Source organism: Panthera tigris, chromosome D3 (assembly GCF_018350195.1).
Source record: "Panthera tigris isolate Pti1 chromosome D3, P.tigris_Pti1_mat1.1, whole genome shotgun sequence".
In the NCBI taxonomy this organism is placed as follows: Eukaryota; Metazoa; Chordata; class Mammalia; order Carnivora; family Felidae; genus Panthera; species Panthera tigris.
The window spans coordinates 64,728,610-64,754,719 of record NC_056671.1 but is presented as its reverse complement, the minus strand read 5'-3'; the positions used below and the strand labels follow the sequence as shown (position 1 = coordinate 64,754,719).

At 45.7% G+C, this 26,110-nt stretch overlaps 1 protein-coding gene across 3 annotated transcripts in view; it reads right to left on the bottom strand.

Moving 5' to 3' along the window:
- SETBP1 (SET binding protein 1) overlaps window positions 1-22,656 on the bottom strand; it is a 370,870-nt gene extending 348,214 nt beyond the window's left edge. For 2 of the 3 annotated variants that reach the window (XM_042963012.1, XM_042963013.1), the window contains exons 1-2: window positions 22,576-22,656; window positions 1,666-2,322 (exon numbers count right to left, since the gene is read on the bottom strand). In XM_042963012.1, coding sequence (XP_042818946.1) covers window positions 1,666-2,151 — 486 coding nt within the window. In that variant the 5' untranslated portion in view covers window positions 2,152-2,322; window positions 22,576-22,656. Of the gene's footprint in view, window positions 1-1,665; window positions 2,379-22,575 lie in introns of those variants that run through there. The other variant, XM_015536870.2, reaches the window with a different exon arrangement.
- Between the last annotated feature and the right edge of the window lie 3,454 nt (window positions 22,657-26,110).

Sequence of the window (26,110 nt, the reverse complement as noted above, 5' to 3'; positions counted from 1 at the left end):
AAAACAGTTACCACAGTTTTTGAGACTGCCCACCCACATAAAAATCCAACAATGCACAAAGAACTGGCCATCTCAATGGCCACAGACAAAGATACTCATTTTCAAAGCTGAAGAGACCCAACTCCAAAGCAAAGCCTCACTTTCCAAGTGGAGCCTAATGTGAACTGCTCCATTTTCTGGCAAGAATTTCAAAAGTTTCCAAAAGCACTTAGGTAATCTTTTATGACAGAAACCCCAGAAATCACTGCAACTTGTAATGGGGACAGGGGAAGGAAAGCACAACCTCTGTGCTCTGTGAAAACAAGCCAATTTCTAAAAATTACTTTATATTCCAAAGGTTAAAATAAGATGACCAACTGTCCTGCCTTGCCCAAGACTGAAGGGGTACCTGGCTTCAGGGCTTTTGGTTTTAAAACTGGGATAGTCTGAGCAAACCAGAAGGCACTGGTCACCCAGAAAATCTCCCCTCATCCGGGTCTTTGGATTTTAAATTCAATATATCAGCCCAAACACTTAGCGTGAGGGAGGACACAAGGCTTACACCAATGAAAAAACATGAGTCCTAGCAGTTCTACTGAAAATGATTACAGAAAAGCTCAAAAACCACTAGTAAAAAAAATGCTACAGATTATCTCTGAGCCATAATGGAGAGAGGGTCATTCACTTGTGCTATTTTTAGCTAATCCATCATGTCTAGAGCCCAAGTAAATAAGATGTGGGGGAAAGTTACAAAGACTCTGATGAACTCCTACCACCCTGAACCCAAAACCTCTGTCAAAAAGGGGGCTCCTTTCAGAGGCATTTACAAGCCCCAGAGAGTTTTGGAACGCTTTCGAGACTAGGGCAGTCCTCTGCTATTATAGCTGAGTACCATACCCCACCCAAGAAGGGAAGTCACTGTAACCCCCTGTGATATAATTACAATGAAACCTGGCCCCATTCATTCCCAACCAAATACCACCACCAATCACCTAGAGGGCTGCTTTCCACCAGTTAGGCCTGTAGGAGGAAAGTGACAACCAACCAAGTTCAGTCAATACCCAATCTCAAAACATCTGTGATGTGTTAGACAAAGATTCAGGTCAGTTATCCATCCGCCCCTTCTTCTTTCTCCAGTTTGAGCTCCAGGGCTCACCACTGGCTTTCAGAGCAATGATCTCTCACCTTCTAGTGGACTAAATTACTATGAAGGTGACTTCCTTAGTCCAGTGATTAACTTGCCTATTTTAGACAGGCTTAACAATGGTGGTTGAAACCAAAAGAAGGTTATAAAGGTTCTTGACTCTTCTGATTGACCAAAACTCTCCATATCCCATGCTTAACTATAACAGATGCAAATATTAAAGCCAAAAAAGAAAAAAACCCTCTAATTTTGTCACAGCTTAGCCAGGTCTGACCTACCCAAGAGGCTGCTACACAATAAATAGAAATGTTCCAGAATTATAATTCTAGTAGCTGTTGATTTTCATGTGGGTAGAAGATATAATAATAAATTAGACACTGTACCAAGATATCAGAGGCATTTCTTCTGGAGGGTGTTAAGTATTCCATCAAAGAGATTGATAATTCCAAAATAAATAAGTAATAATCAAACAGACCTTTAACAGCTGGGGGGTGGTGGCAAAAATGAATTAACAAAAAACCCTACAAAACGGGGCTCCTTACCTTCTTTTTGGAGTGGCTTCTTTCCTCCTCCTTCGTGGCTTTGCTATTTTTCCCAGCACGGGACACCTTCTGGTCGCCAGACTGCTTAATGGTGATCTTGATCTCAGGGGGGCATATATAGTTCTCCAGATTCTTTGGGGGTTTCTTAGCCCGCTTGGTGGTCTGAATCTTCAGCTTCAGACTCCCCTCTGTAAAGTTTGCCTCCTTGATAGAAAATTCCTGTTCTTCCAGGCCATCTCCTGCAACCCATTTCTCACTGTCTGCATTTGAGTTGGAATCCACATCCTGCCCTGAGCCCAGTTCATCCTCCTCCTCTGGCTCCATGCGTTCTCCGCCCACTGGGATCCCCTTCCCAGGTCCTGGAGCAGAGAGCAAAGATTCTCCTGCACAGCCAGGAGCAGTCGGTGGCTTGGCTGAGGAGACAGGCAGGAATTCCGACTCGTCCCCCCTTTGCCGGGAGGTGCTTAAGATTTCCCTGGACTCCATGACAATCCTACAGTCTTCAGGAGTTCTCAGGAGGTGGGAGAGAAGAGGGGGAAAGGGAAAGGTGAGAAGCGAGGACACCCGAAATCCCAAGGACAAAGTGGTCCAGCTGCTGGGTTCAGAGTCCCAGGAATGGAGACACGGCCAAGTGTTCAGAAGAGGTCAGATCTGCAACTGAGAAGCAGAGAGATAATTAGTCATGGCAGGAAGGAAAATGACCTCAAAAGTAACTCAAGTTCTAGAAGCCCCTTCCCCCTAATCTATGGCATCAGGGGAAAAAAAAAAAAAAGATGGGAAAAAAACCAAACCAGAACATGCACATCCCCAAATTGAATTATATTGAATTATATTACGCAGACACACACACACACACACACACACAGCCCTTCACTGAATGGTTAATTTTTCTGGCTATGGGCCCAAGAATAAAGATACTCCAGTTCAATACAAAGTTACAAGTTTCTTATACTGAAGCCACAGCTAGCTGAGTCACCATCAAAACCAACCATGACGAAAGGGAAGTCTAAAGTGTTGAGGCAGGTCTGTGGGAACCACGTTTGGCTGGCTTCTTGCACCACTTCCCTCTGACATGTGAAGAACTGTTTGCAAAGCTGAACACAACCCCCGAGCCGCCCTCCGCTGTCTGGTTGGAAGGACATTTAGCTAACCTCCTGACCATTCTTTCTTTATCATCTTCCATGGTAAATTATTTCAATTACACAAAATTAGCTTTATTTCTTAAAACAAATGCAAAGCTTAGATGCAGGCTTGAAAGAGGAAAACATAAAGAGTTCAGTGGAAAATCACTTCTAATGCTGTGATTAATACAAAACAATCACTAAAAATGTTTCTGTCCACACAAAAGATATTTAATCATTATCAATTATTTAGATAAAAATAGCCATTCGAGACAGCTTTAATTCCCTTTCTGGTCCTTAAATAAAGTGGCATTCTGTCTACATGACAACAAAAAAGGGAAAAAGAGAGAAGGAGCATTTCCCAGGCCTTTGGAGGTATCAGGAATGACTCTCCCCACCCCCTACCCCCAGGGTCTTTGATTCTGCCTTCCTTCCAGAGGAAACCAGAAACATCAGTCAGGTTCTCTTCAGACCATAATAGGACCAGCTAAACTATCCCTCACCCTTATTCACTGTATGTCCCATTATTCCCAGTTTCAGACTCGTCATTTTCAAGACCCCAAAGGAAATGCAGTGCTCATCCTCAAGAGAAAACAGAGAGCCCCATGGCTACACAAAATTTCAAGACACTATCTTCTTCCATCCCTAGGCTGTAGGTGAGATCACCCTCAAGCCTTAAATAGCTCAATGGGCTGGGGTTTCCTAGCAGAAGACATTACTGCACACCTTCTACCTTGGAGGCCAGCAATTCAAGGTAGTAACCAGCAAATGTGTCCGCCAGAAAATGCCTAAGAACTGCAAAGACACATTGAGAACAGCCAAAAATGAAGCCTGGAGACCGGGCATGTCTTTTCTCCCTCTGGAATCAGTACATTTTCGGCTGATATGGTGTGAGGAAGCTGGCCAGCAAGGCAGCCATTCTCTGCTCCCCAGAGAAGCCCAGGAGCATACTCGGCTCCTGGAAATCGCTCAGCCCTGCAGAAAGACATGTTTACAACTGCTTCCTCTAAGGGGAAAACCCAAGGAACACAGCATTTCTGGAAGAGAAGAGGCTGCCTTAGTGAGAGCAAGAGCATCTTCACTGAATCTGTCACAAGAAGACTGGGCAGCCACCTGTGCCCCAGGCTATAGAAGGGACAAAGTCCCCACTTAGGGGCAGGGGAGGGCAGTTAGACCAGGTGACACTTGAAGTTTCTTTTACTTGTAAGATTATTTGTGTCATCCAGACTGATCTACCTTCCTAAAACTTTATATAATTTTTAAAAAGTCATATTTAAGTCAACATTCATCGAGGCCCCTCTTACTGGTTGTCGGGTACCACACTAGCTGTTGAGGAGACATCAAGATGCCTTAGAATGTGTCCCTGTGTGTCAAGCACCAATTGTCCAGTAGATCTTTCTCAGCTCGTACCCCGGGTCCATCCAAACTGCAAGCCATGTTTTCACAAGGCAGTAGTATTCAGTGGTTTGCTTCCTCTGGCAGGAATCTTCAATGTGACATTTAATTCCCTGGTACGTACTTATGAAGTTATTCTTGTGTCAGGGCAAAAAAGTGAGCCATGTTCTCCATTAAACGTTCCTAAACTAAACTAAATCCATCTGGAACTTTGAATGTCTATTGCAGGTTCTGTGCTGTGATAAAAGAAGATGAAATCTAACTTTAGAGGAATGGATAGTAGTGTGAAATGGTATATTATTAAGAAAATCTCTCCAATTAAAAAAAAATTCCCTTCAGAGTTCCTTATATTGAATGGTATAAATCATGAATTAATTGATGTCGAAGACAACATTTTGAAACTTAAAACTCAAGTTGTGAGAGGTCCACAAAAAAATGAAAATTCAACAATTTATTTTTCAGTACTCCTCCAGTCAAGATCCTAAGATAACTGAAATACAGTCCCTTTCTTCAAAGAGTTCACATTCTTGAAGAGAGATTTGGAAAACAACTACAACAAAGTAGATATTTATATGTCCTATAGTAAAGAAGAGAAACAAGGGAAGAGAAAACGTTTCCCGCTTCAGTGAGGTACAGAGAAACAGATGGGAAACTACACAGGAAGGCTTCAAGGAGAGAACAGAATATGGCTTTGACCTTCAGGGGCTTCAACAGGTGGAGTGGGAAGAAGGAAAACATGGCAGACAGAGGGAACAGCATGCAGGGAGGCCTGAACCAGGAGCCTGCAGGAGGGTCACGCTCAGGAAAGAGAAAGTTGACGCTTGGCCAGGAGATGTGGCACAAAATGGGGACTGGTGAGAGTTAAAGCTGGAGATAAAAGGTTACAAACAGATCACAGGACACCCTTGAATGCTATGCTAATGAGCTAGATTTTATCTTACAGGTAATGGAAAGCCATTTAAGGGATGTTAGTAGGAAAGAGGCACTATCAAAGCTGCGAGTTAGGAAGATAATTCTGGCATGTAGTGTAAGGGGTGAATTAATGGAACCTGATATTAGAGGCAGGGGGACCATAAGGAGGCTCAACTAAAATTCAATTCTTGTGGCATGAGGACCCGAACCAGGGCAGTCTGAGTATGACACGGTAAATAACAGAGATCAAACAGTAACACAGTTTCAAATCATCCCAATGTTCACGAACACATCACTTCCAGATTTTCTGTACCGGTCTCACTTTAAGAATCCAGTCTTAGGGCTCATTAGCCACCAACCTGCATTGCCTTTTCAAGTCAAACCAGTCTCCACTGTGGCATTACAAACACAGAATTCTCTCCACCTTGGTATTTTTATAGAATCTTTTCTTATATCGCCTTCTACCGACCCATGCAATGACTGGCATACAACTGGTCCTCTCCAAATGTTTGTCGCGTGAAGGAATGAACAAGCAAACACACAGATCCCAAACCTTCCCATAGTTCAAGGTCATGCCCAAGCCTTCACTTCTTCATGGCAACATTTTATAAACTCTGGACCACAGCATTCACTCCCTGGCCTGACTTACACTGCACCCAGCTGTATAGTTTGCCACTAAATACTAGTCTTACATCGTCTTCTTGCTGTTTCGAGCACACAAATCTTATTTTCCTTACTCAATCGCAATTCAGTCTCAGGCTAAGACCGACTGTGGTTGTACAACCCTTACATTTGCTTCAATACCGGGTGCAGGATTGGGTACTTGAACGGCTTCAAGTTCTTTCTGAATGAAAATGAATTAGCCCCCTGACAGCTATTCAAAGTCCTGTGGTTCCAACTACTTTGACTGCAGCTCTGCCAGCCCAAGCGCCCTCTGTGAAATTCACTGCCTATGCTGAGGATTATAATCTAGCCCCCCATGTCCACATGCACCCCTCACCTTAAAAAATAAAGAAGCTTTCAAAAGTGAAGAGCAAAGAAACCTAACCTGTCTGTTTACTTCCCCAGCACACAAAGCTGTTGTTCTCCTTTTCCCTTCTCCCAGCACATACCTGCCACCCCAAATTCACCGTTCACTTTTTTGGTGGGTCTGGGAGACAACTGAGAGTTCTCTTGTGGTGTACCCCTGCCAACATGTGAGCGTGAGCACACGCACCCACTTGTGCACTCACAGAGGAGAGAAGCCAACGCAAGGTGAAAACCTTTTGCCTTGTCACATTCCAGCAGTCAGCGACTCCTCCAGAGGGGGCGGGTGCACAATGGACACTCTGTACTTGGCTCAGGCTCCTAGTCCAAATAAAGTTAACTCTTTGGTGGCTTCCTGTAGGACCTGGTGTCAGGGCACAGGAGTAATAAAACTTGCTTAGGAAATAACTGCCCAGCAGGTCCCACGGAAACAGACGGGCAAGAAGGGTGGTGATGTACTTGGAAAAAACACTGGGGGAGAAGTCCAGGAACTTGCCCTCTACCCATGGCTCTCCCTTTTACAGTGACTATTTGAGAGGCTGCTTTGAGTCCTTTACTCCACACTTAACTCAGCAATGAATAGAACAAGGTCTCTTCCAGACACAAGACTCTAATTTTACCCTGCACAGCCACAGACCTATGAGGACACTCCACATTAGATAGTGTGGACCTTCAGAATTATTTCTCTGAGGGACCTGGGGAATCCTGGTTGGCTAGATGTGTCTCAGAACCCAAATGAGTCCCAAGGAACGCATCCTCTCTACCGTTAAAATCTGCAAGATGGAAGAAGTTTTCCTAATCCTGAAGCCTTGGGAAACTCTTACTAATCCCAGAGTATAGCAGCATAAATGCAAATTTTTGAGCCCCACTTATTGAATCAGGGCTCCCAGGGTGGGGTCCAGCCCTCTGGCTTTTCCCAAGCCTTCCAGATGATTCTGATGGGCTTAGGCTTTGCCTAATGTATGTACTTACCCCTACCTCCTGCCTTGACCAATGAACACGATTACTCTGTGTTTAAAGGTATTTCTCCCTTACATCACTATTCTGAGTCTCTGAATATACAAAGGTTGCATTTTTATTCATGCATGCAGTCCCAATGCCTAGCACTGTGCCCAACACATAATGGACACTCAAGAAATGCTGGTTGACTGAATTAATAAATGAACAACCCAACACAGCCTGGGTTTCCCAACATCATCCACCTCTCCCATCTGCTCTGCTCCCACAGCACCACCCACATGCAGGCCATCATCAGCTGGACTGTTGCCGTCCAAAGAGACAATATGGTGGAGCTGGCAGAGCCCTTGGCATATTTAACAGGAGTCAAACATGTGGATTCCGTACCTAGTTCTGTCAAGTAGAAGCCCTCATAAGTCCTCTTTCAGCCTCAATGTCTCATCAGCAAGATGGAACAAATGCCTTCCAGGTCTACCTTATTAGGTTATGACTATTATCTTTTTTTTAAATAGAACTACACATGCTCCTTATTAAAAAAAATTAAAAACATCCACCCCATATGGTCTTAAAGGCGAACAATCTACAAATATACAAGAGTCCCCTGCCTCATTCCTGACCTTCCCCCTCTCACAGAACTCTTCTGTGCCCCCCCCCAGCCCCACCTCAGCTCTGTGTCCTGCAAATCCCCATAAGTCATTTCTTCCATCTTTACCTGTAAAAGCATAATCCTCAGACCAGAAACATTTCCCCCTCAAAACTCTGTAGACTGTCTGCTAACATTTGAAATAACAGAAGAGAAAATGCAGGCCAGCCTGGTTTGTTTCCTTTGTAGGCAACTTGTTTTACGCTGTTATAGTTGAAGATCTTTCCTCCATTGTATTAGAATTTTATGAATGACAAAATGAGTACAGTGCAGATCCCTCTCCTTTTATTTTTCCTACAACACGATGAGCCTTTTGGATCTATAGAGGCAGGAATATCCCCTGCGATCATACGTCTTTAACTATTTCTTCTACTCAATGGTTCTGGCTTCTCTCTCAGTTTTTCCTGTAATCCTCACTTTAGCATTCCCATCTATGTCCTCCATTTCCCTCATTTTCTCTCTTACTGTTTTTAATTCTTGATTTTGCATTGTGGGAGAGCAAACCCCAAACTACCCTCCATGATACCAACTTAATTCTATTTTCCGTGTTCCCTTTGTCTATTGCAGATTTTTAATTCTGCTATTACACAGTTTGGATCCCTGCAGGCTTTCTTTACTTCATGCATCTTCCTTTCAGCTGATTCTGATGTTTTTCATCTCTGCACACTCCCTCCCTTTGACTTTGTGCTCCTATCCCACCGGCGGTCATGCTTCTTCCTGTTGCAGATGTCTGGCAGCTTCCTGAAATTCTTATTTTGCAGTTGTAGTAAATAATTTTCATGATACTGTTCCTTTTACCTTATTTGGGTGTTTTCCCCTCTAAGGCCTCCTGTTGGTTCTTGCTCTTTGCTCATGCTGTAAAGGAGAAGAGAGTCATACCAGGTAGTGTTCATCTACAGAAAAAGCACCGGGCAGCTTTTGACTCTACCTTCGGTCCACCTGGAAGGCAATCAAATCCTCGTCTCAGCGCTACTGCTGTTATCAATGATCTCATCATCTAAGTTTCTCTTGAACAGTAATGGCGGTGTGCTGACAGCAGCCTCAAGGGGATCCTGAGAGCCTATCCTATGTCTCTCTTCCCAACTCCACATTCAATGGGGTCAGGCTGGTAGTTTGAAAATTGGCTATGGTAAGAGTGTTTACACCACTGGAATTAGCAAACTTCACAAATAATGGCTTCAAAACAAATCTGCAGAACAGGGTGTTAAGCATTTACTAGAACATCATTGACAGTAGACATCTACCTACTACTGTTTTGCTGGACTATGAGGGCTTCTTCTGCCAGATTCTTTGAAATTCTGAAGAGCTGAAATCCCCAATATGCATTGTGACAAGGGCTCTTTGTGTCCACCTCAGAGCTGAACTTGAGGAGCCATCTCTGCCCAGAAGTCAATGCCCTGCTTCCACCCCTCTCAAACCTCCCTCCTTCAGACTTTTCCATTTGGTTTCTGAAAGCCATAGACTTTGAGGATATGTATAATGATGGTAGGGAGGAAACTATCTTCAGTTGTCTTATTAAAGTTGCCCATGCAGTAGACCGGATGACTGCCAATTTTTCTAGTTGACAGAAATTAGGAGTTTCTGATCTTAGAAGGCAAAGGGTATAAAAGGATGGAATGTGATCCCACCTAACTACAGATAGGGAAGCTAATGTATGTTAACCTAGGTTCACTGGCCTAATGCTATAAGAACCCCTACTCAAATTCTTTTAAGAGAATTTAAACCAGTCACGATCTGACTGGTTTTGGAGGTGATTCAGTGTTCATCTTTCTTTATGTCACCTAAGGTATTTAGGTGGGGAGTCAGAAGTGGCCTTTCCCATTTGAAAGACTTGGCATGAACCTAGGGTCCTCCTCCAGCCCCCTTGAGTTAATAATGCCTCTTCATTACTCAGGCCCAGGTCTAAAGGCACTTCCCCAAGCTTCACAACCAGATCAGGACTCCCTATTTTATGCCTTAACAGCACAGAGGTTTTCTTCACTAGCATTTATTATATTTTATAAATGCGTGTGCCACTCATGGGTGCAACTCTGCACCCCGCCTCCTCCTGCACTAGACAGTATGCCCCTGAGGGTAAAAGCTAGTCTATTTGGCTCATCATGGAGTCCCCAGAGCCTGGCACAGCTCCTGATCCATGGAGCAATACTCCAAATCATTCACTGAGGAAATGCTGAATAAGAGAATGTGTCAAAGGCCACCAAGCACCATTTGACTCAGGTGCCCATGACTCTGAGTGATCTGCCCCTGAAATCCTTCCTGCTGCAGAAATACCCAGAGTAAATGCACCATAAACTCTGATAAATCGATCAAGTGACCCAACCCTCACCCAGCTCTCAATCAGTGAGGGCAACATAGCTCTGCTACCATGGCTCTCTCTAACCCTGCAAACACACCAGTGGTCTACAGTGAAAAATGAAGGTCAGACTCAGTGGCTTTTTTATACCATATATCTGGATGGTACCTTCCTATCCACAGATCACCTCCTCCAAGCATTGCTCCTGAGTTCTGCACCCACCAATTTCCCCAATAGTGTCTGCTGAGCTGTGGCTTCCCCAAAGTCCCCTGATTTGCATTGATTCATGGGATTCCCTACTAATTCCTCCAGCTGACCTTTCTCCTCTCTCCACACTGTAACCTCTAAGTCATTCTTCAGGATTTGCCTCAAGTTTCACATTCTTCATGAAGGCTGGCTGAAACTTCCTTTTCTATTCCTTTCCCCTTATATGTATACACACACACGCGCGCGCGCACACACACGCGCACACACACACACACACACACACACACACACTTACACTCACAGATGGTCTTGCTCTCACTTCCCTGAGCATTCTGCTACAGAGCATTTGGCAAACTACTGCAATGTTCCATGTACTTATTTCTCTCTCCCACCAGACCAGGAACTCCACAAGGGTCGGAGCTGGGTTTTACATGGATCTCTGACACAGTTCAGAGCACAATGAGCATACACAGTAAGGATCCAACAGCAAGTGTCCAAGCTATGTTTCCGCTTGAAAAGAAGAATGGAAGCAGCACCAATCTGATGTCACATATTTAGATTACTTAGCCTCTCTTTCCCACTTAGTAACTGTTCCTAGAAAATATGTTTACACTGTTCAAGTCTCATTTGGAAACTGGGTTATAATCCTACCTCAAGGGTTGTTTTGAGAAGTAATTGAAGATTAAATAAGATAATTATGAAAGAACATGTTGGGATCACCATAGTGGACACTCAAATATTTTGTTAAATTTGATTTACTTCCATAGCCTGTGTCATTTAAGCTAGTGTTTGGCTAATTGCTGCCTCTCTTCACAGATCCCAAGTAAAGCCAGAGGGGACAGGGGTTGGAGGCCAACCTCCCCAATCTCCCTATACAATAGGAAGCACAGACAAATAGTTTAATTTGCACCTGGTAACTTAAGTGTTTGCTATTGTTTTGACTATTGCTTTTCTTCTTCTTCCCAATTTGTCTTATGGAGGAAACTGACTTGGTTTAGTCACAAATTACAGGCTCAATTCCCTGCTCTGCCATCTGGTGCTAGGTGGCCTTGGACAAGTTCCTTTTTTTTCCCTGGGTCTCCCCATCCCCGTCTTCAGAATGAAGGGGTGCAATAACATAAACTGTGGCTCCTTCAGCTCTGACATTCTCAGCTGCTAAGCCTTATCTCCTGAACTTGACAACCAGAGTCTTTCAAAGTCTGGGCTGGTTCTTTCAACTTCCTTCTAGATCCTGCTGGTTCTATGGCTCCCTCTGACTGAACTTCATGCAAAACTAAGGATCAGTCCCTGTGTTCAGGGATCTCCATGATAGGGAGAGAAGCCGAATCAAACTTCTGAGGCCCAAGGCTGGCACATTTTCCATTAACCAACAGTTCCAGCTCTAGCTTCAAAAATAGTGCCTCCTCTGGGAACCAATAACACAACACAACAGCATGAGCCTTAGAGCCTCTGGAGAAAGATCTGTATAGCTCTGGCTGGGCCAATCCCCAAGTTCGTAGGGCAAGTTCTACCTCTGGCATATCATCTGTTGCCTGTGTTTCTCCATGCAGTTGAGGAAAGCACACACTCACCGTGAAAGAGGTGGTAAATACAACCAATGATCTCAACAGGTATTATGAGTTTAATCAAGACAGCAGCCCTGCAATACAGAAGACCTATTTTCATTTTACAGATGTAGAAATAATGGCCCAGAGAGGGTAACACTTTGCTCAAGGGCCCATATTACCTACACCAGATCCACAATCAAATCCAGGGTTTATAAGATTCCAAAGCCTGTACTCTTACGTTTACATGATAATGTCTCTAAAACACAAAGTGATACCCCTAGCTACTTCTACAGATATGAGCTCCAAGACCAGTCTGCCACCTGACTTTTCATTTTACTTCCAAATCCTGAGTATCAGTTTTCTCACCTGCCCTCCAAGTCTTTTCACCAAACTTTACAAAGACAATAGTAAATAGCATATGCAGAGTAGCACCTAAAAGGTGAAATACGGCAAAATGTAAGAAGTAACTGTAGTCATAGTATTTCCTGTCCAAATAGGTAGAGAGAGCCACCTGGCAAAGAAAATGATCCTACGTTTCAACATGCATCTAGTTAGTATATAACGAGTGCTTTAACTTTTTTATTTAACCCTGAGATGTGCCCATTTTAAAGAAAAGAAAACTGGAGTTGAGAAATTAATTAAAGTCACTGAGATGGTGCTCTTTGACTCCAAATGTCATTTGCTTTCCACTCACTCATCATGCCACCCGTCTTCAAATACCCAGAGTTAGCAGCCACTTAAACTCTGGTCCTCCACCGTGCCATTTGTAAACTGGGGATGAAAATGATAGACTTACGTGAAGGCAATGGAGATAAACTAAACAATCCAACAAATAATAAACTCGACAGTTTTTCTCTCAAGGGTCTCTAATTCTGACCCCACTACCTGTTCAGTCCTAATTCAAATTCCTCGACTTCTCAACCATCTGATTCCACAATCGCTTTGCTTACTGTCATTTGAGCATAAAGTATAATTTGACACCTACATGCTTGTGCTTCTTCCACAAAGGAGATGTTAGGTATACCAGAGCTAAACAAATATTAGCTCCATTCCCTTCCTTTATGATATTTCTCCTTCAGGAATCTTGAACTGCCATTTAATACCGCACTGTTACCAAAACTTGTATGTCTTTCCTCCAATTATACATTAAACTCCTGTTGATAAATGCCAGTATCAGAGCATTTTTACTCTCCAGAGTGGCTGATTCCCATTCTAAATGCTCGTATATAGTTTTATTTTTTGTTCTGAAAATACCTCTTTTGAACACCAGACTGAAGAGTTGGTAGCTAACAATACCAATGGTAGATTGGACAGTCAGATGTCAGGGTTCTGTCCTGTGTGTTATGTGTGAAAGTTCTCTGACTGGCACATCCTTCTGCTCCTCACATCTATTCCCCTGGCATTCTGAAAACTCTGGTCATGGCTCCCATCTCAACATGCAGCCTTGGCTTTTTTCTCACAGGACCCCCATTTCATCTGTCTGGCCATCTGACATTCCACAGAACCCTGGTCTCTGAGAAGTGATCTTCCTTCTGCCTCTATATTCTCAAGTTGAGCTTCTTCTCTGCAGCTCTGAACCTATGCAAGACTGTCCCATTGTTCAGGACTCAGCCCAAGCCCCACCTAGTCCCTGAAGCTTTCTGGGATCTGTCCAATGCCAGCGGTTCTAGCCTTCCCTGGACTCCCAATACAGTTCAGTTAGCCTTAGATAACTGCCTTTCATGAGTTCTTATGAAGTCTTCCACCAGACTGAGGGCAGAGACAATGTCCTCTCCATCTCTTGGTGTCCTTGCCTCCCCACCCCCAGCACCCATCAGAGTCTCATCACATTCATATTTAAATGTCAATGAGTGTACAAAGTTGGTTGAATCAGAGGGCTGAAAACTTAATGAGTTTGAATGAAAACTATGGACAGCTAGATTGGGTCCAACTTAGAGACCTTGTCCTTCCCACTGAGAAGTCCTCAGACCATCAAGATGCCTCCTATGGGTGATCAGCCCCTCAATATCAGCCAGTTGGACCTTGTCATCAGGGGCACCCTGCTCCTGCCAGTTGCAGTACTTGTTCATGATTAGCATCCATTTGTGTGTGCATGTGCATGTGCGTGTGTGTGTGTGTGTGTGTGTGTGGCAATTCCAAACTTACATTTGAACTTTGTCCCACCTCTGTTCCTGTGTCAAAGCTATTTTATCCACTAAGAATATCCCCTTATTCCAATGCTACTGTCAAACCCAATACCACATCCTCCTCAAAGCCTTCCCCGACTGCTCCTGATCACACAAATAGCATAATTCCATTAGATCATACTCCGACTTTGGCTGCAGACTGAAGCTTTCCTTTTGAGCTATGCATGTCTCTACAGATATACTATCCACTCTCCAAGGGCAAAAGCCATGTCTCATGGACCTTTTCCACTGAAAAGTGTCAGGAACAATGGCTCACACAGCAGCAATGTTGAGATTTTAATAGATATTTGTGGATCAAAAAACTCACTGTAAGTGAGCTCTTGAGAACAAAGTGATGAGCAGAAAGAAGGCCCACATGGCTCTGACATCATATTATTGTTTTTAGCCACCATTATTAACCAAATTAAGTATTAATTTAATACTTAAAAAAATCAACGTCTCATAGCTCAAATAACAATAGGTCACAGAAAGAGCCACTAACCACTGCAAGGAACTTGCCATCCAGATTTCATTATTCTGCTACAAACACAACAATGGTGCCCCACGGCTTCTGATGAGCATTCTCAGGCTACTATGTTGGATCCATCAAGTTCAGCATCTCCAGTCTTCCTATCTCTCCAGCTCCAACCCCAATTTCAAACCCAAGCAGTTTTTTCTACTGACAGAATTGCAAATCTTTGGCAGACAGAAGGAAAAATGAAGAAATTGTTCTTCACCAAGTTCGGCTAATAGTGTTGCCTGGTTTTCCCCCTATCCCAAGTAAATCCTAGAATAAAAGTAACTGCCACGTCTTGGTAGCTTATAGAACCTCCCTCTTCCTAAATATCCAACCAGGTGTTCCTTGGTGAGTAGGTAAGAATTCCCACTGAACTTTCAGAGGGCTTCAGATCAAAGCTCAATTTTCCTGATCCCAACCCACCCCAAATCACAGAGGCTTCTGGCTTCGGAAAAACTGGGGATCGTTCCCTTTGACCTCAAAATGCACAGAAACCAATCACCAGCTGTTATGGAACCCTGGCCAATGCAGGACAGACTCTGCTGTGGGGATGGAGAGGACATCCCAGAAGCACAGGCATAGCCTGTGCCCAGCCTACATGCCCAAAAATAACACCCAGCCCCCCAGATCCATGAGGGCTGTGGAGTAGCCACAGCAGAGATTCCAGATGCTTACTTAGCACAGGAGGCAGTAGCAGAGCCCAGATAGGGAATATTACACTCCAGATTTTCTAAACTGTCTGCATCAGCTCCCTCTACTCCACTCAGTTATCTCACCAAAGGGGGCCAGTATTCAAAAAAGATGTAGAGAATCAATCTTTTTCTTCCTTCCACATGATTCTTTATCTTATTATTTATGATACTTCTTCACACTTAGCTCACCATCCATCTCAGCCTCTCCCTGTCCCTGTCCTCCAAGTCTGGCTCTCTGGTTCTAACTGGGGAACTTCTGCTGACCCTATTTCCATTTCTAGAGCTCTTCTACCACAGCAAGCACTTAGCAAAAGGCACAACTCCTCAGTGGGATTGGTTTGGATGGTTGCTGGGCTGCCATTAAATGGGTCTGAGAAGCTCTGAGCTTAAAAAAAAAAAAAAAAGCTTCAAAACTCCTAGGACACTTCTAGCTATAGAATCACAAAATTTCAGAATGGCCCCCTCCATCCATAGCAACCAAACTCATTCACTTCGAGGTGCCCCAAGCTAAGAAGGTGTCCCCCATCATACACTAACGGGTGGCCAGCCCAGCATGCAGTCTGCCTCTCAGGAGCCCTTCCCGGAACTGAGCACATTTCTCTGCTCTGGCTTCCTTTCCAGTGCGGCCAGCCTCACTGTCACCGAGGAGCAGGGAAGCACTGGGATTAAAGTAACAAAGAAGATTGCACGGTTAAGTACCAAAAGAAGTGTGGTGGACAAAAATGCAACCGGAATTTTCAGAGAAAAGTCAAGAGCTATGTGTGCTAGTGTGGCAATGAGCCTCTAGTAGGCAATTAATAAATATTTGATGATTGAATGAATGAGTGAATCAGTGACTGTTAGGATGTACACGTGGTAAAACATCATTATCTCTTAGGCTTCGAGGGAGAAACAGAGTGGGTGACTGCCCCTGAAAGATGGCCAAAAGTATAAAAAGCCATTAACATAAGTGGTTATTATTCACTTTGTTTAAGAGGCCTTCATTGTGTTGTTGACAGTGCAGAGCTTTGGTATACCTTAAACAACATTTACTTTTAATATCCTATCTTTGCATAAAGTCTGTGATTCATGCATGCAACAGAAATCACTCTTAAGTAGGAACAGGGCTTTGTGGGCAAACCTGGCTCCTTTCTTTAAGGATTCACACAGCCTAGGGCGGTAGTGACAACAAACAGCAAAGCAGCATGAGCTGGTTGCCAAGCAAGTGCTTTATACCTGAAGTGCTCTAGAGACCAAGGTGCAGAGCTGAGAGCTGGTCTGATATCCTAAGAGGTAAATGCTCTGACTAAAAGGGACCAATCAAGACACCTTCCAGAGAGGAGGCAGAAACAAAGAGTGAACTCAGGTGCAGAGGTGGACTCCTGTACAGAGGGCCCAAGGTGAGTGAAGAAACCAGGCTGATGGGAGCAGAAGCCAGCAAGTGTTGTGTAAAATGGGGTTCACTGGAGAACACTACCAGGTGCTTAGTGCAGGTTGCTGGACAGGACAAGCCGGGAATCATGAGAGAGAGAAAGAGAAGCAATCTAAAGGAGGCAGGGAGCAAATGGACTGTGAAAAGCTTTCCTGATTCTAGACAACCTACACGGTTCTCTGGGACAGAGGCAATCTTGCTATGAGCTCTTTTCTTGAGGGAGGCTAAACACTGTCCTGAATGTCACTGCTCAGCCACTAGGGCTCCCTACGGAGAATCTCCCCCTCACTCTCTCCAGCTTGCCCTAACTCTCTGTGCACCTCTGTATCTTTTTTTCTTTTCTTCTTCTCATTCCTAATGCTAAGAGCATTTGCTGAGTGCCTATACACCTGCGAGTCCAAACTGCATCTTATCTGAGACTTTGAGTCTTAGATGTGCATGACATATACAAGGCCTCCAATAATTCAACTGATTTATACACACACACACACACACACACACACACACACACACATTTTTCTTGTGAGTCAACTCAAGAACAGAAAACAAGTATTCCCTGACTGTCTTAGAACACAAGGGCCCCTGTTGGCATTTCTGGTCACACCAAAGGGTTATTAATCTCTGGGCTATGGTGACAATAATCCCAGGCACCAGTTTCCAGGAGGCAGCATGGAAATCCTCTCAGAGTTCAATTACAGAAATTAGCTGGTATTATTTAATCCTTACAATGCCTGTGAAGTAGGCAAGCTAAGCATCTTTATCCCTATTTTCCTGATTAGGTTACTGAGGCTCAAAGAAGTTAAATAACTTGCCAGGGGCCATTTAACTGGGAAGTAGCAAGGACAGGATCCAAAGCAGATCTTGTCACTTCAGGTGACATGTCACACTTTAACACAGCCATCCGGTCCCAGGTGGGCCACCACCTTGTGTCATTTCAGCAAGTCACTATGTCAATTGCCTCATCTTCTGAATGGGGATAAACTCCTTATCTGGCCTCCCCCCTTAGAAGAATCAAGGGGGCTGATGTGATACGAAGCTATCTTGAAAAGAACAAAGACCGGGGCACCTGGGTGGCTCGGTCGGTTGAGTGTCCGACTTCGGCTCAGGTCATGATCTCGCGGTCTGTGAGTTCGAGCCCCGAGTCGGGCTCTGTGCTGACAGCTCAGAGCCTGGAGCCTGTTTCAGATTCTCTGTCTCCCTCTCTCTCTGCCCCTCCCCTGTTCACTCTCTGTCTCAAAAATAAATAAGCGTTAAAAAAAAAAAATTAAAAAAAAAAAAAAAAGAAAAGAACAAAGACCTATGCATATATATATATGAAAGGGAGTACTTTTGATGGGAGAAGTTGGGTAAGGCAAACATTTCTCCAAGCTGGCCAAGTTCTGCACCTGTTATCTGCTCACCATTCATCCTTATCCCTCCCCAACACTTGGAAGGGTAGAAGCCTCAGCTTGCCTGGGGTCAGTTCAGCGGGCTTTACCTACGATTATTTCTCATGGGTCTGCTGATCACAATCCATCATCAGTTCCTGGGAGGGCTGCCTGCTTCCTCCCCAGGTGTTCTGTGGACTTCAGGGCTGTTCACACTCTCTGCTTCACCCCGGCATCATTTGCTCTGAACCAGATAGGAAGTCAACTGGGAGTTTCTAAGCCAAAGGCCACTGAAAAAAAAAAATGTTCCTTCAACTTTGGAGGGTATCCTCTATGGATAAGGAAAAGAAAAAAAAAAAAAAACCCTCTGAAAGGGACTCTGCTCTGACCAGAAACTTTGAAAGATGGTTGGAACTTCCATTTGAAGACTCTAAGGGCCCACTAACTTGCACTCAGCCATCTAAGGTTACCAGTACCCCCCCAAACTTCATATTGCCCCAACTTGGTATGTCTAATGGGCATCAGAATCTAGTTGAAGGCTAAGGGAAAATGGAAACGAAAACCTGCAGCAAAACAAAACTTTAGGTTGGCATCTATCCCCCAAATTCATGAAGTAGTACATTCTGTGGACACCTTGTATTTCCTTTTCTGCATTTATCAAGTGTTAGGTTGATGAAAGTGACTGAAGCTTGATGAAAATTTGGTGAAATACCAGGGTTGCCTTTAGAAACAGTTCTAGATGAATCTTAAACCTATGTCCATATGTACGACGGTAATCCTGGCCTCAACCATTTTGAGAAGCTCACCAGGTTTCATAATAGACCACAGAACAGGAGTGAAGTTGGATACTTGTTCTCTTCATTGCAAGAACCCAAGGACCAAGCACAGTGGTATGCAGCAAGGATTCTGTGAGGCTTCCTTTTTTCCAGGGAAGGGCTGTCCCACTCCAGGGCAAGAGCAGCCCCCGTCCTGCCCCCCACCGGCCCCCCACCCATAGACCCCTCCCACACAGTGGGTCCCTGAATAAACTCAATAACATCATCCCATTTTTTAAGGCACTGCTACTCCTGACAATTCTAATGTATTAATAATAATTTACCCCATTCTTCTGGCAAGGGTAGAACTGAAGCAACTTGAAATGCCATCAGCAAAAAATTATTTATTTCCCATTCCTGAGCAGAGAGAAAACAAGGTCTCATTGGCTGGGTCTGCCTTCAATAGCTTTCTGGTTTCAATTAAAACTTCAAGTCTCCAAGGGAAAAACTGGCATTCTGGGAGGCTGAGGCCCAGCCAAGTTTCAGTGTCTCTGCAAGAATCAAGAAAGGACATCCCATCCATCTAGCCACTTCTCATCTTCCTCCTTTTGCATATTACAGAGAAGCTTCGAAGCAGAGATTGAAGTACAACTAAAAATAATGACCGGCTTGAGAGAACTCTCCTAGAGGTATATTTTTGTGCCAGAGAAGTATTGATTCAGCCCCTAATGGAATTGAAAGTCAAGATAACAGCAGAAAGGGAATCAGGGATCCAGGGGAAATGCCTACCTATTTATTTCTTCTTCGGCAAACTCCTGCCTCCTGCCTCTCCCCACCTACCTTTCTCAACTAAATTCTACAAAGATTCCACGCACTGTTTTCTGTCTCCCAACCCTCACTGGGGTTAGGTGATTTACAAAGTAGCTTGCTGTGAATAATGTGAGTACATGACCAGAAGCCCTGATGGCACCAAAGAGGCTCCTCGGTTCACTCAGGGATACCCCTAGGATTCCCCCGTGTGAAGTCCAGAACTGGGCCTGCCCAGCAGCGCCTTCCTATGTAACATTATGATGTTAACGTACAAAAGATCGGATTACAGCCCTTCACTTGCCTAGCCCATTTATGAACATATAAGGCAGTTGATATTTTCTCCTAAGCCAGAAGTGGCCCTCTCCTACCATACCGCTGCTTCTCGGCCACTCCCCCTTATGTTCACTACAAGCCCTCCCCTCCCCCACCTCCAGTTTGTTTATTCCAGTGACACGTCTATTTTCCCAACTCCGGGAGACGAGTCCGTTTCCCTCCTCTGGCTCCCGATCACATTCCCTCACCACCTCCTCCCCCAGCCCAGCTCAGGTTACTAGAGTGGCTAGCAGCGCCCACAGCCCAGCTTTTGCACCAATTCTACTTCCCAAGACGAGGAATTTTTTTTCTTACTGGGGGAGGGGAGATCTAGTGCAAAGCAGCACTTTCAGAGTACCTGGTCTCCCTATCTTCTTAGACTACCTTCCCTAAGTTTACAAATACTCTGTGCTTAACCACACTCCTCGGATCTGTCCTAACGCCCGTCTCTGGTAGGAGGCTATCCCATTAAGCACAGAGGAAAGCAGAACATCTTCAGCTACACTCTGAAGCCTTGGACAACCGTGTCAGGGCAGGAGATCAAGCCTCCCCGAGGGAGTCTTGGGAGTCTGGGATGGTGGAAGCCACAGAAAGGAGGAGAAAGGGGAGGGAATGACCAGGGATTGTAAACTGGCTACATTTTAAAGAGCTACAAACTTTCTCCTCCCTCACACGCCCCTGGCCAGTTTGGCCCCGCCTCCCCATCCCAGCCAGACAACATCTAACTGGGGTGAGCAAAGGAAACTCTCCCAGAGGGTCCAGGTCTGGCCCCAGTGTTGCAGATATGGCCTGCACAGAACAACACCCTTCCTCTCTACGTCCCTCTTCTCTACTACACTCCTGTCTCCACCTCCCAAGACACACACACGTTTGCAAACGAAGATGAGTTTGAATGGGGGTAAATCAGATTTACCTGAGTGAACTACTAGAGGGTAAGAGGTGGGGCCCCAACAGCAAGATAGTTTTAGTGACAGCTACTTTATAAAACTAGTTTTTTGTATGAATCTACAGGAAAAGAAGAAAAACAGGAAACAGAGTAAAGGAATGAAAAGGAAGAGAACAAAAAAAAATAATGTTATTGAAAAACAAGTAGTATTAGATTTCCTTAAAGACCACAGACTCCAACCAAACTTTAGGGGAAAAGGTGTGGATAGTGGAGGGTAGGGGGTGAGGGCGTGGAAAGAAAAGTAGCTGTTGTAGAATTCCAGAATAAACTGCCCTTTTGGAAGAGTTTCTGAGGCGATAAAGAGACACACAAATTGGCCTTTTAGTATTAGACGCCAACCATGAGATTATCAGGACAGTTTATTTGAAGCGGAAACGAATCGGAAATCCTTCCCTCAACAGTCCTTTCAGATGGATATACACACCCTCAGAACCCACACAGACACACAAAAAGAATAAATGCAGCATCAGGGGGCAATAAGAACCCCCTCCCCACAACTCCCCCAGTACCTCTAGCCTCATCTTCTACTTCCAAATGCACAACTTTCCGATCTCCAAAGAAAATATTCCCAGTTGGATCCGATTTCAGAATTGTTGTAAGCGTGTGGGTCAAGGGAGGAGGGGTGTTTGCAGCGTGTAGGGGAGGGGGACTGGAAGACAGCATTTAGGCAGTCACTTATTTTTTTAGAAGCAGCATGCTCTACCGATCAGAAATTGCTATTACCCAGCAAGGCTTCCATCACAAACAGACACCCCAAACAGCATCACCGTTATCACCATCTTGCTAAAGATCTGCCCAGTCCAGTTTACCTGACTTTGTCTCTGTGGAACTTCTCAGACAGTATTTTAGCCAAAGAGATAATGGTTTGAAAGACAAAAACAATAAATCGATACTGAAGGGCTCCCTTTCCGGAGTGATTTCCCACTGGAAACCACCGAACGGGGAAGCCTGCCGTTAATTCTCAAGCCCAGGGCTCCTCTAGAAACACACACAATGCGTGCTTTCAAAAAAAAAAAAAAAAAAAAAAAAAAAAAAAAAAAAAAAGGCATTCGTCTGCTTTTAAGGGAATTCCTGTCTTTTCAGAGTCCCAAAACCGGAGAGCACGAGACAGAGACTCAGATCCATTGATTAAGATTTTAAGAGAAAGACTAACACACAGCCACAACACAAGCACACACCAACCTTCGCCGGCTGGACCACTTCTTCCCTGTTCTTCTTTCTATTAACGACACGTTAGATTCTGATACATCCCCCCCCCCCCCAAATATCCAACTAGGTTACAATGTAGCTCTCTAGCTCCACTTAACCTGCAAGTTACAAAGAGACCCCCCCAAAATAATATATATGTCTACCTATCCTGCTGCCTTCCCACCTCTTTCCCTACCCCCTCCCCCTCTCGAGTCCACTCCACCAACGCCAAACCCGCCAGCCCAGGCAGCCGGCGGCAGGACCGAGGGAGGGTGCAAAAGGCGGGGTGGGGGGTGGGGGGGGGGAATCAGATTAGGCGAAACTCAATAAGCGACCAGCCTTCCAGCCCGACGCTTCCACTATCGCCGCCGCCAACGGGCCACTCCAAATGAGCCAGCATCGCTGCCCACCCGCGGGCGGGCCGGAATCGCGCCCATCCTCCGCAGCCTGGCGGGGACCGGCATCCCGCCCCCTCGGCCCCGTCTCCCCCTTCCCGCCCGGTGCAAAGTCAAAGCCCCGGCGAGGCGACGTTAACTTTTGCATACAGGGCACACACACCGCCCCCGGCCCCGGGCGTGCGGGGGCCCGGGGCGCCGCGGGAGGCTGGGCGCCGTGCTCCCGGGCCAAGGTCGCCGCGCGTGCTCACCCATGTCCCGGCGGCTCCGGATCCGCTGGCCCCGGTGCTCGCTCAGATCCCGGCTCCCGTCGCTTGCCCGAGCCCCCAAAGGTGCTGCTGCGGCAACTCCATGGCGATGAGCATCTGTCAAACCGCGAGCCGCGGGCGGGCCGCCCTCGCTCGGGGGGCGCCGGGGCCCCCGGGCGCGCGGAGGCGGCGGCGAGCGGCGGGCGCCCCGGCCGGCCCCGCGCTTCCCGCCCGGCGCGGCCGCCTCCGCCGCGCCACCGATTTATGGAGAGAGATATCAAGGGGGAAAATGGCGTCTCCGGAGCCCGAGGAGTCCTGGAGTAATCACATTCACACACACACACGCCCGCACGCACACACACTCGCACACACTCGCACACAGGCGCGCGGCGAGCCCGGCTAATTTTAGCAGGAGCCAAAAAAAAAAAAAAAAATTATATATATATATATATATCTCAGTCTCTCCGATCAATGCTATTTTTTCCCCCCCTTTCTTCAAAGGATGGATTGGAGCTTTAAAAAATGTTGCCGGGTTTGGGCTCGCAGGAGGCGGCGCGCGGAGGGCGAGGGCGCTTTTGCTGAGCTGTGCAGTTCGGTCCGCGGCGCCGGGCGGCCCTGCCCGCCCGCTCGTCCGCCCGCGGTCGCTAGTGCTGCCGCCGCCGCCGCCGCCGCCGCTCCATGGCCGCGCCCGCCCCGCGCCCCCGCCGCGTCCCCTCGCCGCCCGCCCGCGTCCCCGGCGAGCGCTGGAGTGGGGTCGGGCCCGTGTGCCTGCCTCCCGCGCCCTCTCCCGAGTCCCGGAGTCCTAGTGAAAGGAAGGGGGAGGGCGCGGGCGGGGGAGGGGGGAGGATCGGAGCGGCAGCGCGGCGAGCCGAGCGGGGACCGCCACCCCGCGATCTGCCTCGGAGGGGGCGCGGGCGCCCACACAGCTCGCCCCACGGACCGGGGGCCGCTTCCCCGGCTCGAGCCGGGGGAGGCGCAGCCAGTAACCAGCGAGCGACCTCTCCCTACACCCTCCCTCTCTCGGTGAATTTCGGTGAATTTCGATCAATTGGAGGGAGTGGGATCTTGCTGGGGGAGGAGGAAAACAGTTCGTGGAGGCCGACCGGTGACCCCTCGCCGCCCCTCGCGCCCCTCCCGCTCCCCAGCGCCCTCGCGGCCCAGTGGCTCCTGCGCGCCGGAGACAGACGCGGGGACTGGGAGGCCGCGGGGACCACCGCGGGCTCGGAGCGGGTTCCCGGGCTCAACACTGCCACTATCTGACACAACAGGAGCAGTGTTGGGGGGGAGCAGCGCGACGAGGCGCGAGATGTGATAGGCTCTGGAAACTGGGTGCATTTTTTTTTAACCTGGAAATTACATTTCACTTTCAGGGGGTTATTTTTTATTTTATCTTACTTTACTTTACTTTACTTTAATTTTATTTTATTTTATTTTATTTTAATTTTATTATTTTATTTTATTTTACTTTACCTTATTTTATTTTATTTTATTATTTTACTTTATTATTTTGTTAAGCAACGTATATGCACTCAGTTGCTTATGTGCATATTTTTATTATTCACAAAAATTGGACACTTGATGAAGGGAAAGACACGGAGAGATGGCACATGAACGTTGGCATGCAAGTTCCATCTTTAGGGTGGTGGAAAGAATAAGATGAAATATCTTCAGTTCATACAAAATATGGTGGCATTTTAATCCCTTTGAATGTTTGTATTTGCGCTGCAAAAAAGGGAGCTTTTCCAGCAACTCACTTGCAACTGAGGAATGGAACTCCTCAGGGACATTTGTATTATAGCACAATATAGGACACAGGATTCAAGATTTGAGGAAGGTTTTTCTTAAAGACCTCTGGGTAGAGTGTACTCAGAACTCAGATTCTGGGAGGACTATGACTACTCCCTTCTATACAAGCGTTTTTGAACATTTGGATTGAGGAATTGATTTGGTAATGACTGGGGATGTCCCCCTACCCTCCACATCAGCCACTGACTACCCCGGTCGACTGCTGGTTTGCATTTTACCACAGAGGGTCTTCATTCTCATCACTCTGGTCACAGTACTGCTGCAGTGAAGGGGGATAAGGAAGACTGCATCTTGGTGGGAGGATGCCCCTAACTCCTCTCCTGGTTCACGTCCCTGGATGAGCTTCAGTCTGGTTCTGAAAAGATAGTTCACCTGCCTCTGACCCAAGTGTCCTTGCTGTCTTCTTTGTTTCAGAGGAAGGTTCTGATTGGCCCCAGACTTGTCCTCTGTTACTCATCACTGCAAGACCTCTGTTGTGACAGCATTTCAATAGGTCTTCGGCTACCCTTTATATTGGAATATTGTTATTGGTGGGCAAGTAATGCTTAATTAGAAAAAAAAATCAGCAGGGCAGAATGAGCTGTTGATAGAAGTAGAGATCAAGGCAGAAAATACAATGTCAAAACAACCGTTCTCTGTAATCAGATGACCTTTGCCCATTTCCTTGTGCACACAGATTTCTGAAATCCTATACCAAAGCCCACAGAGGACTAAGATAGCATGTGGGCCATATCCAACACTTTCCAAATGGAGGAAATGAGCCCCAGAAATCAGAAGGGTTTGCCCATGAGCATATGGCTGGCTGATATCCTCTGATCCAGAACTAAAGCTTGTTGCTCAAGTCCCTGCCCTTCTCCAACCCAGGCATATTTACAGGGTCTTCCTTCCTTTATTGTGTGTGTGTTTTTGTTTTTGTTTTGTTTTGTTTTTTGAAGAGCAGCTCAAAGAAGCACATGCCTTATTAAAAATTCACTATAATAGCTGCTAAGTAAGTCTACAGAATTATAGTGCAGTAAAGGTTCGCCTGAGAAGTTCTTACCTGGGAATTCACCTGGGAGATCACCTAGTCAAAACTCATTATCTTAAAGCTGAGGAAACAGGGATAGAGATGCAATGGACCAAGAGTCACTAAGTAAAGGCAAAGCCATGAATAGACTCTCGGTCCCTTGACTTCTTGTCCAATGTTCCTTCCTTGCATGTAGCTCATCTTTTCAATCCTATGAGGTTACAGGAAGGGGAGGGAAAGGGAACCCTCTTTGTTTTATATATTAATATATAAAATACACATACATATACACATGTATACATGCATGTATATATACACCTACACATAATATATATTACATATATTTGGATATACTTTTAATTTTTAATATATAATAATATTTAGTATATAATAACAAAGTATTGCTAAAAACTAAAGACCCATACCTGAATGATATGTTTATTGATATAAAAGGACCTGTATTCAAATCCTGGCTAAACATCACAGCAATTCCTTCTTTCCCTAGTAGGGCAGTTTTTGGTTATCTGAGAACTGGACCCTAAAACACAAAAAAATCTGAAGCTGGTAAAGAAGTCAGTCTGAAAATTACTACTATGTAATTTTAAGAAACCTATTCCGAGGCCCCCAGGATCCTGGAGAAAATAATGGGACACCCTGACAGCTGATGGGCATGCCTACAACACATATCTCTTAGTTCTAAACAGTCTCCAACGATAACATCTTTCA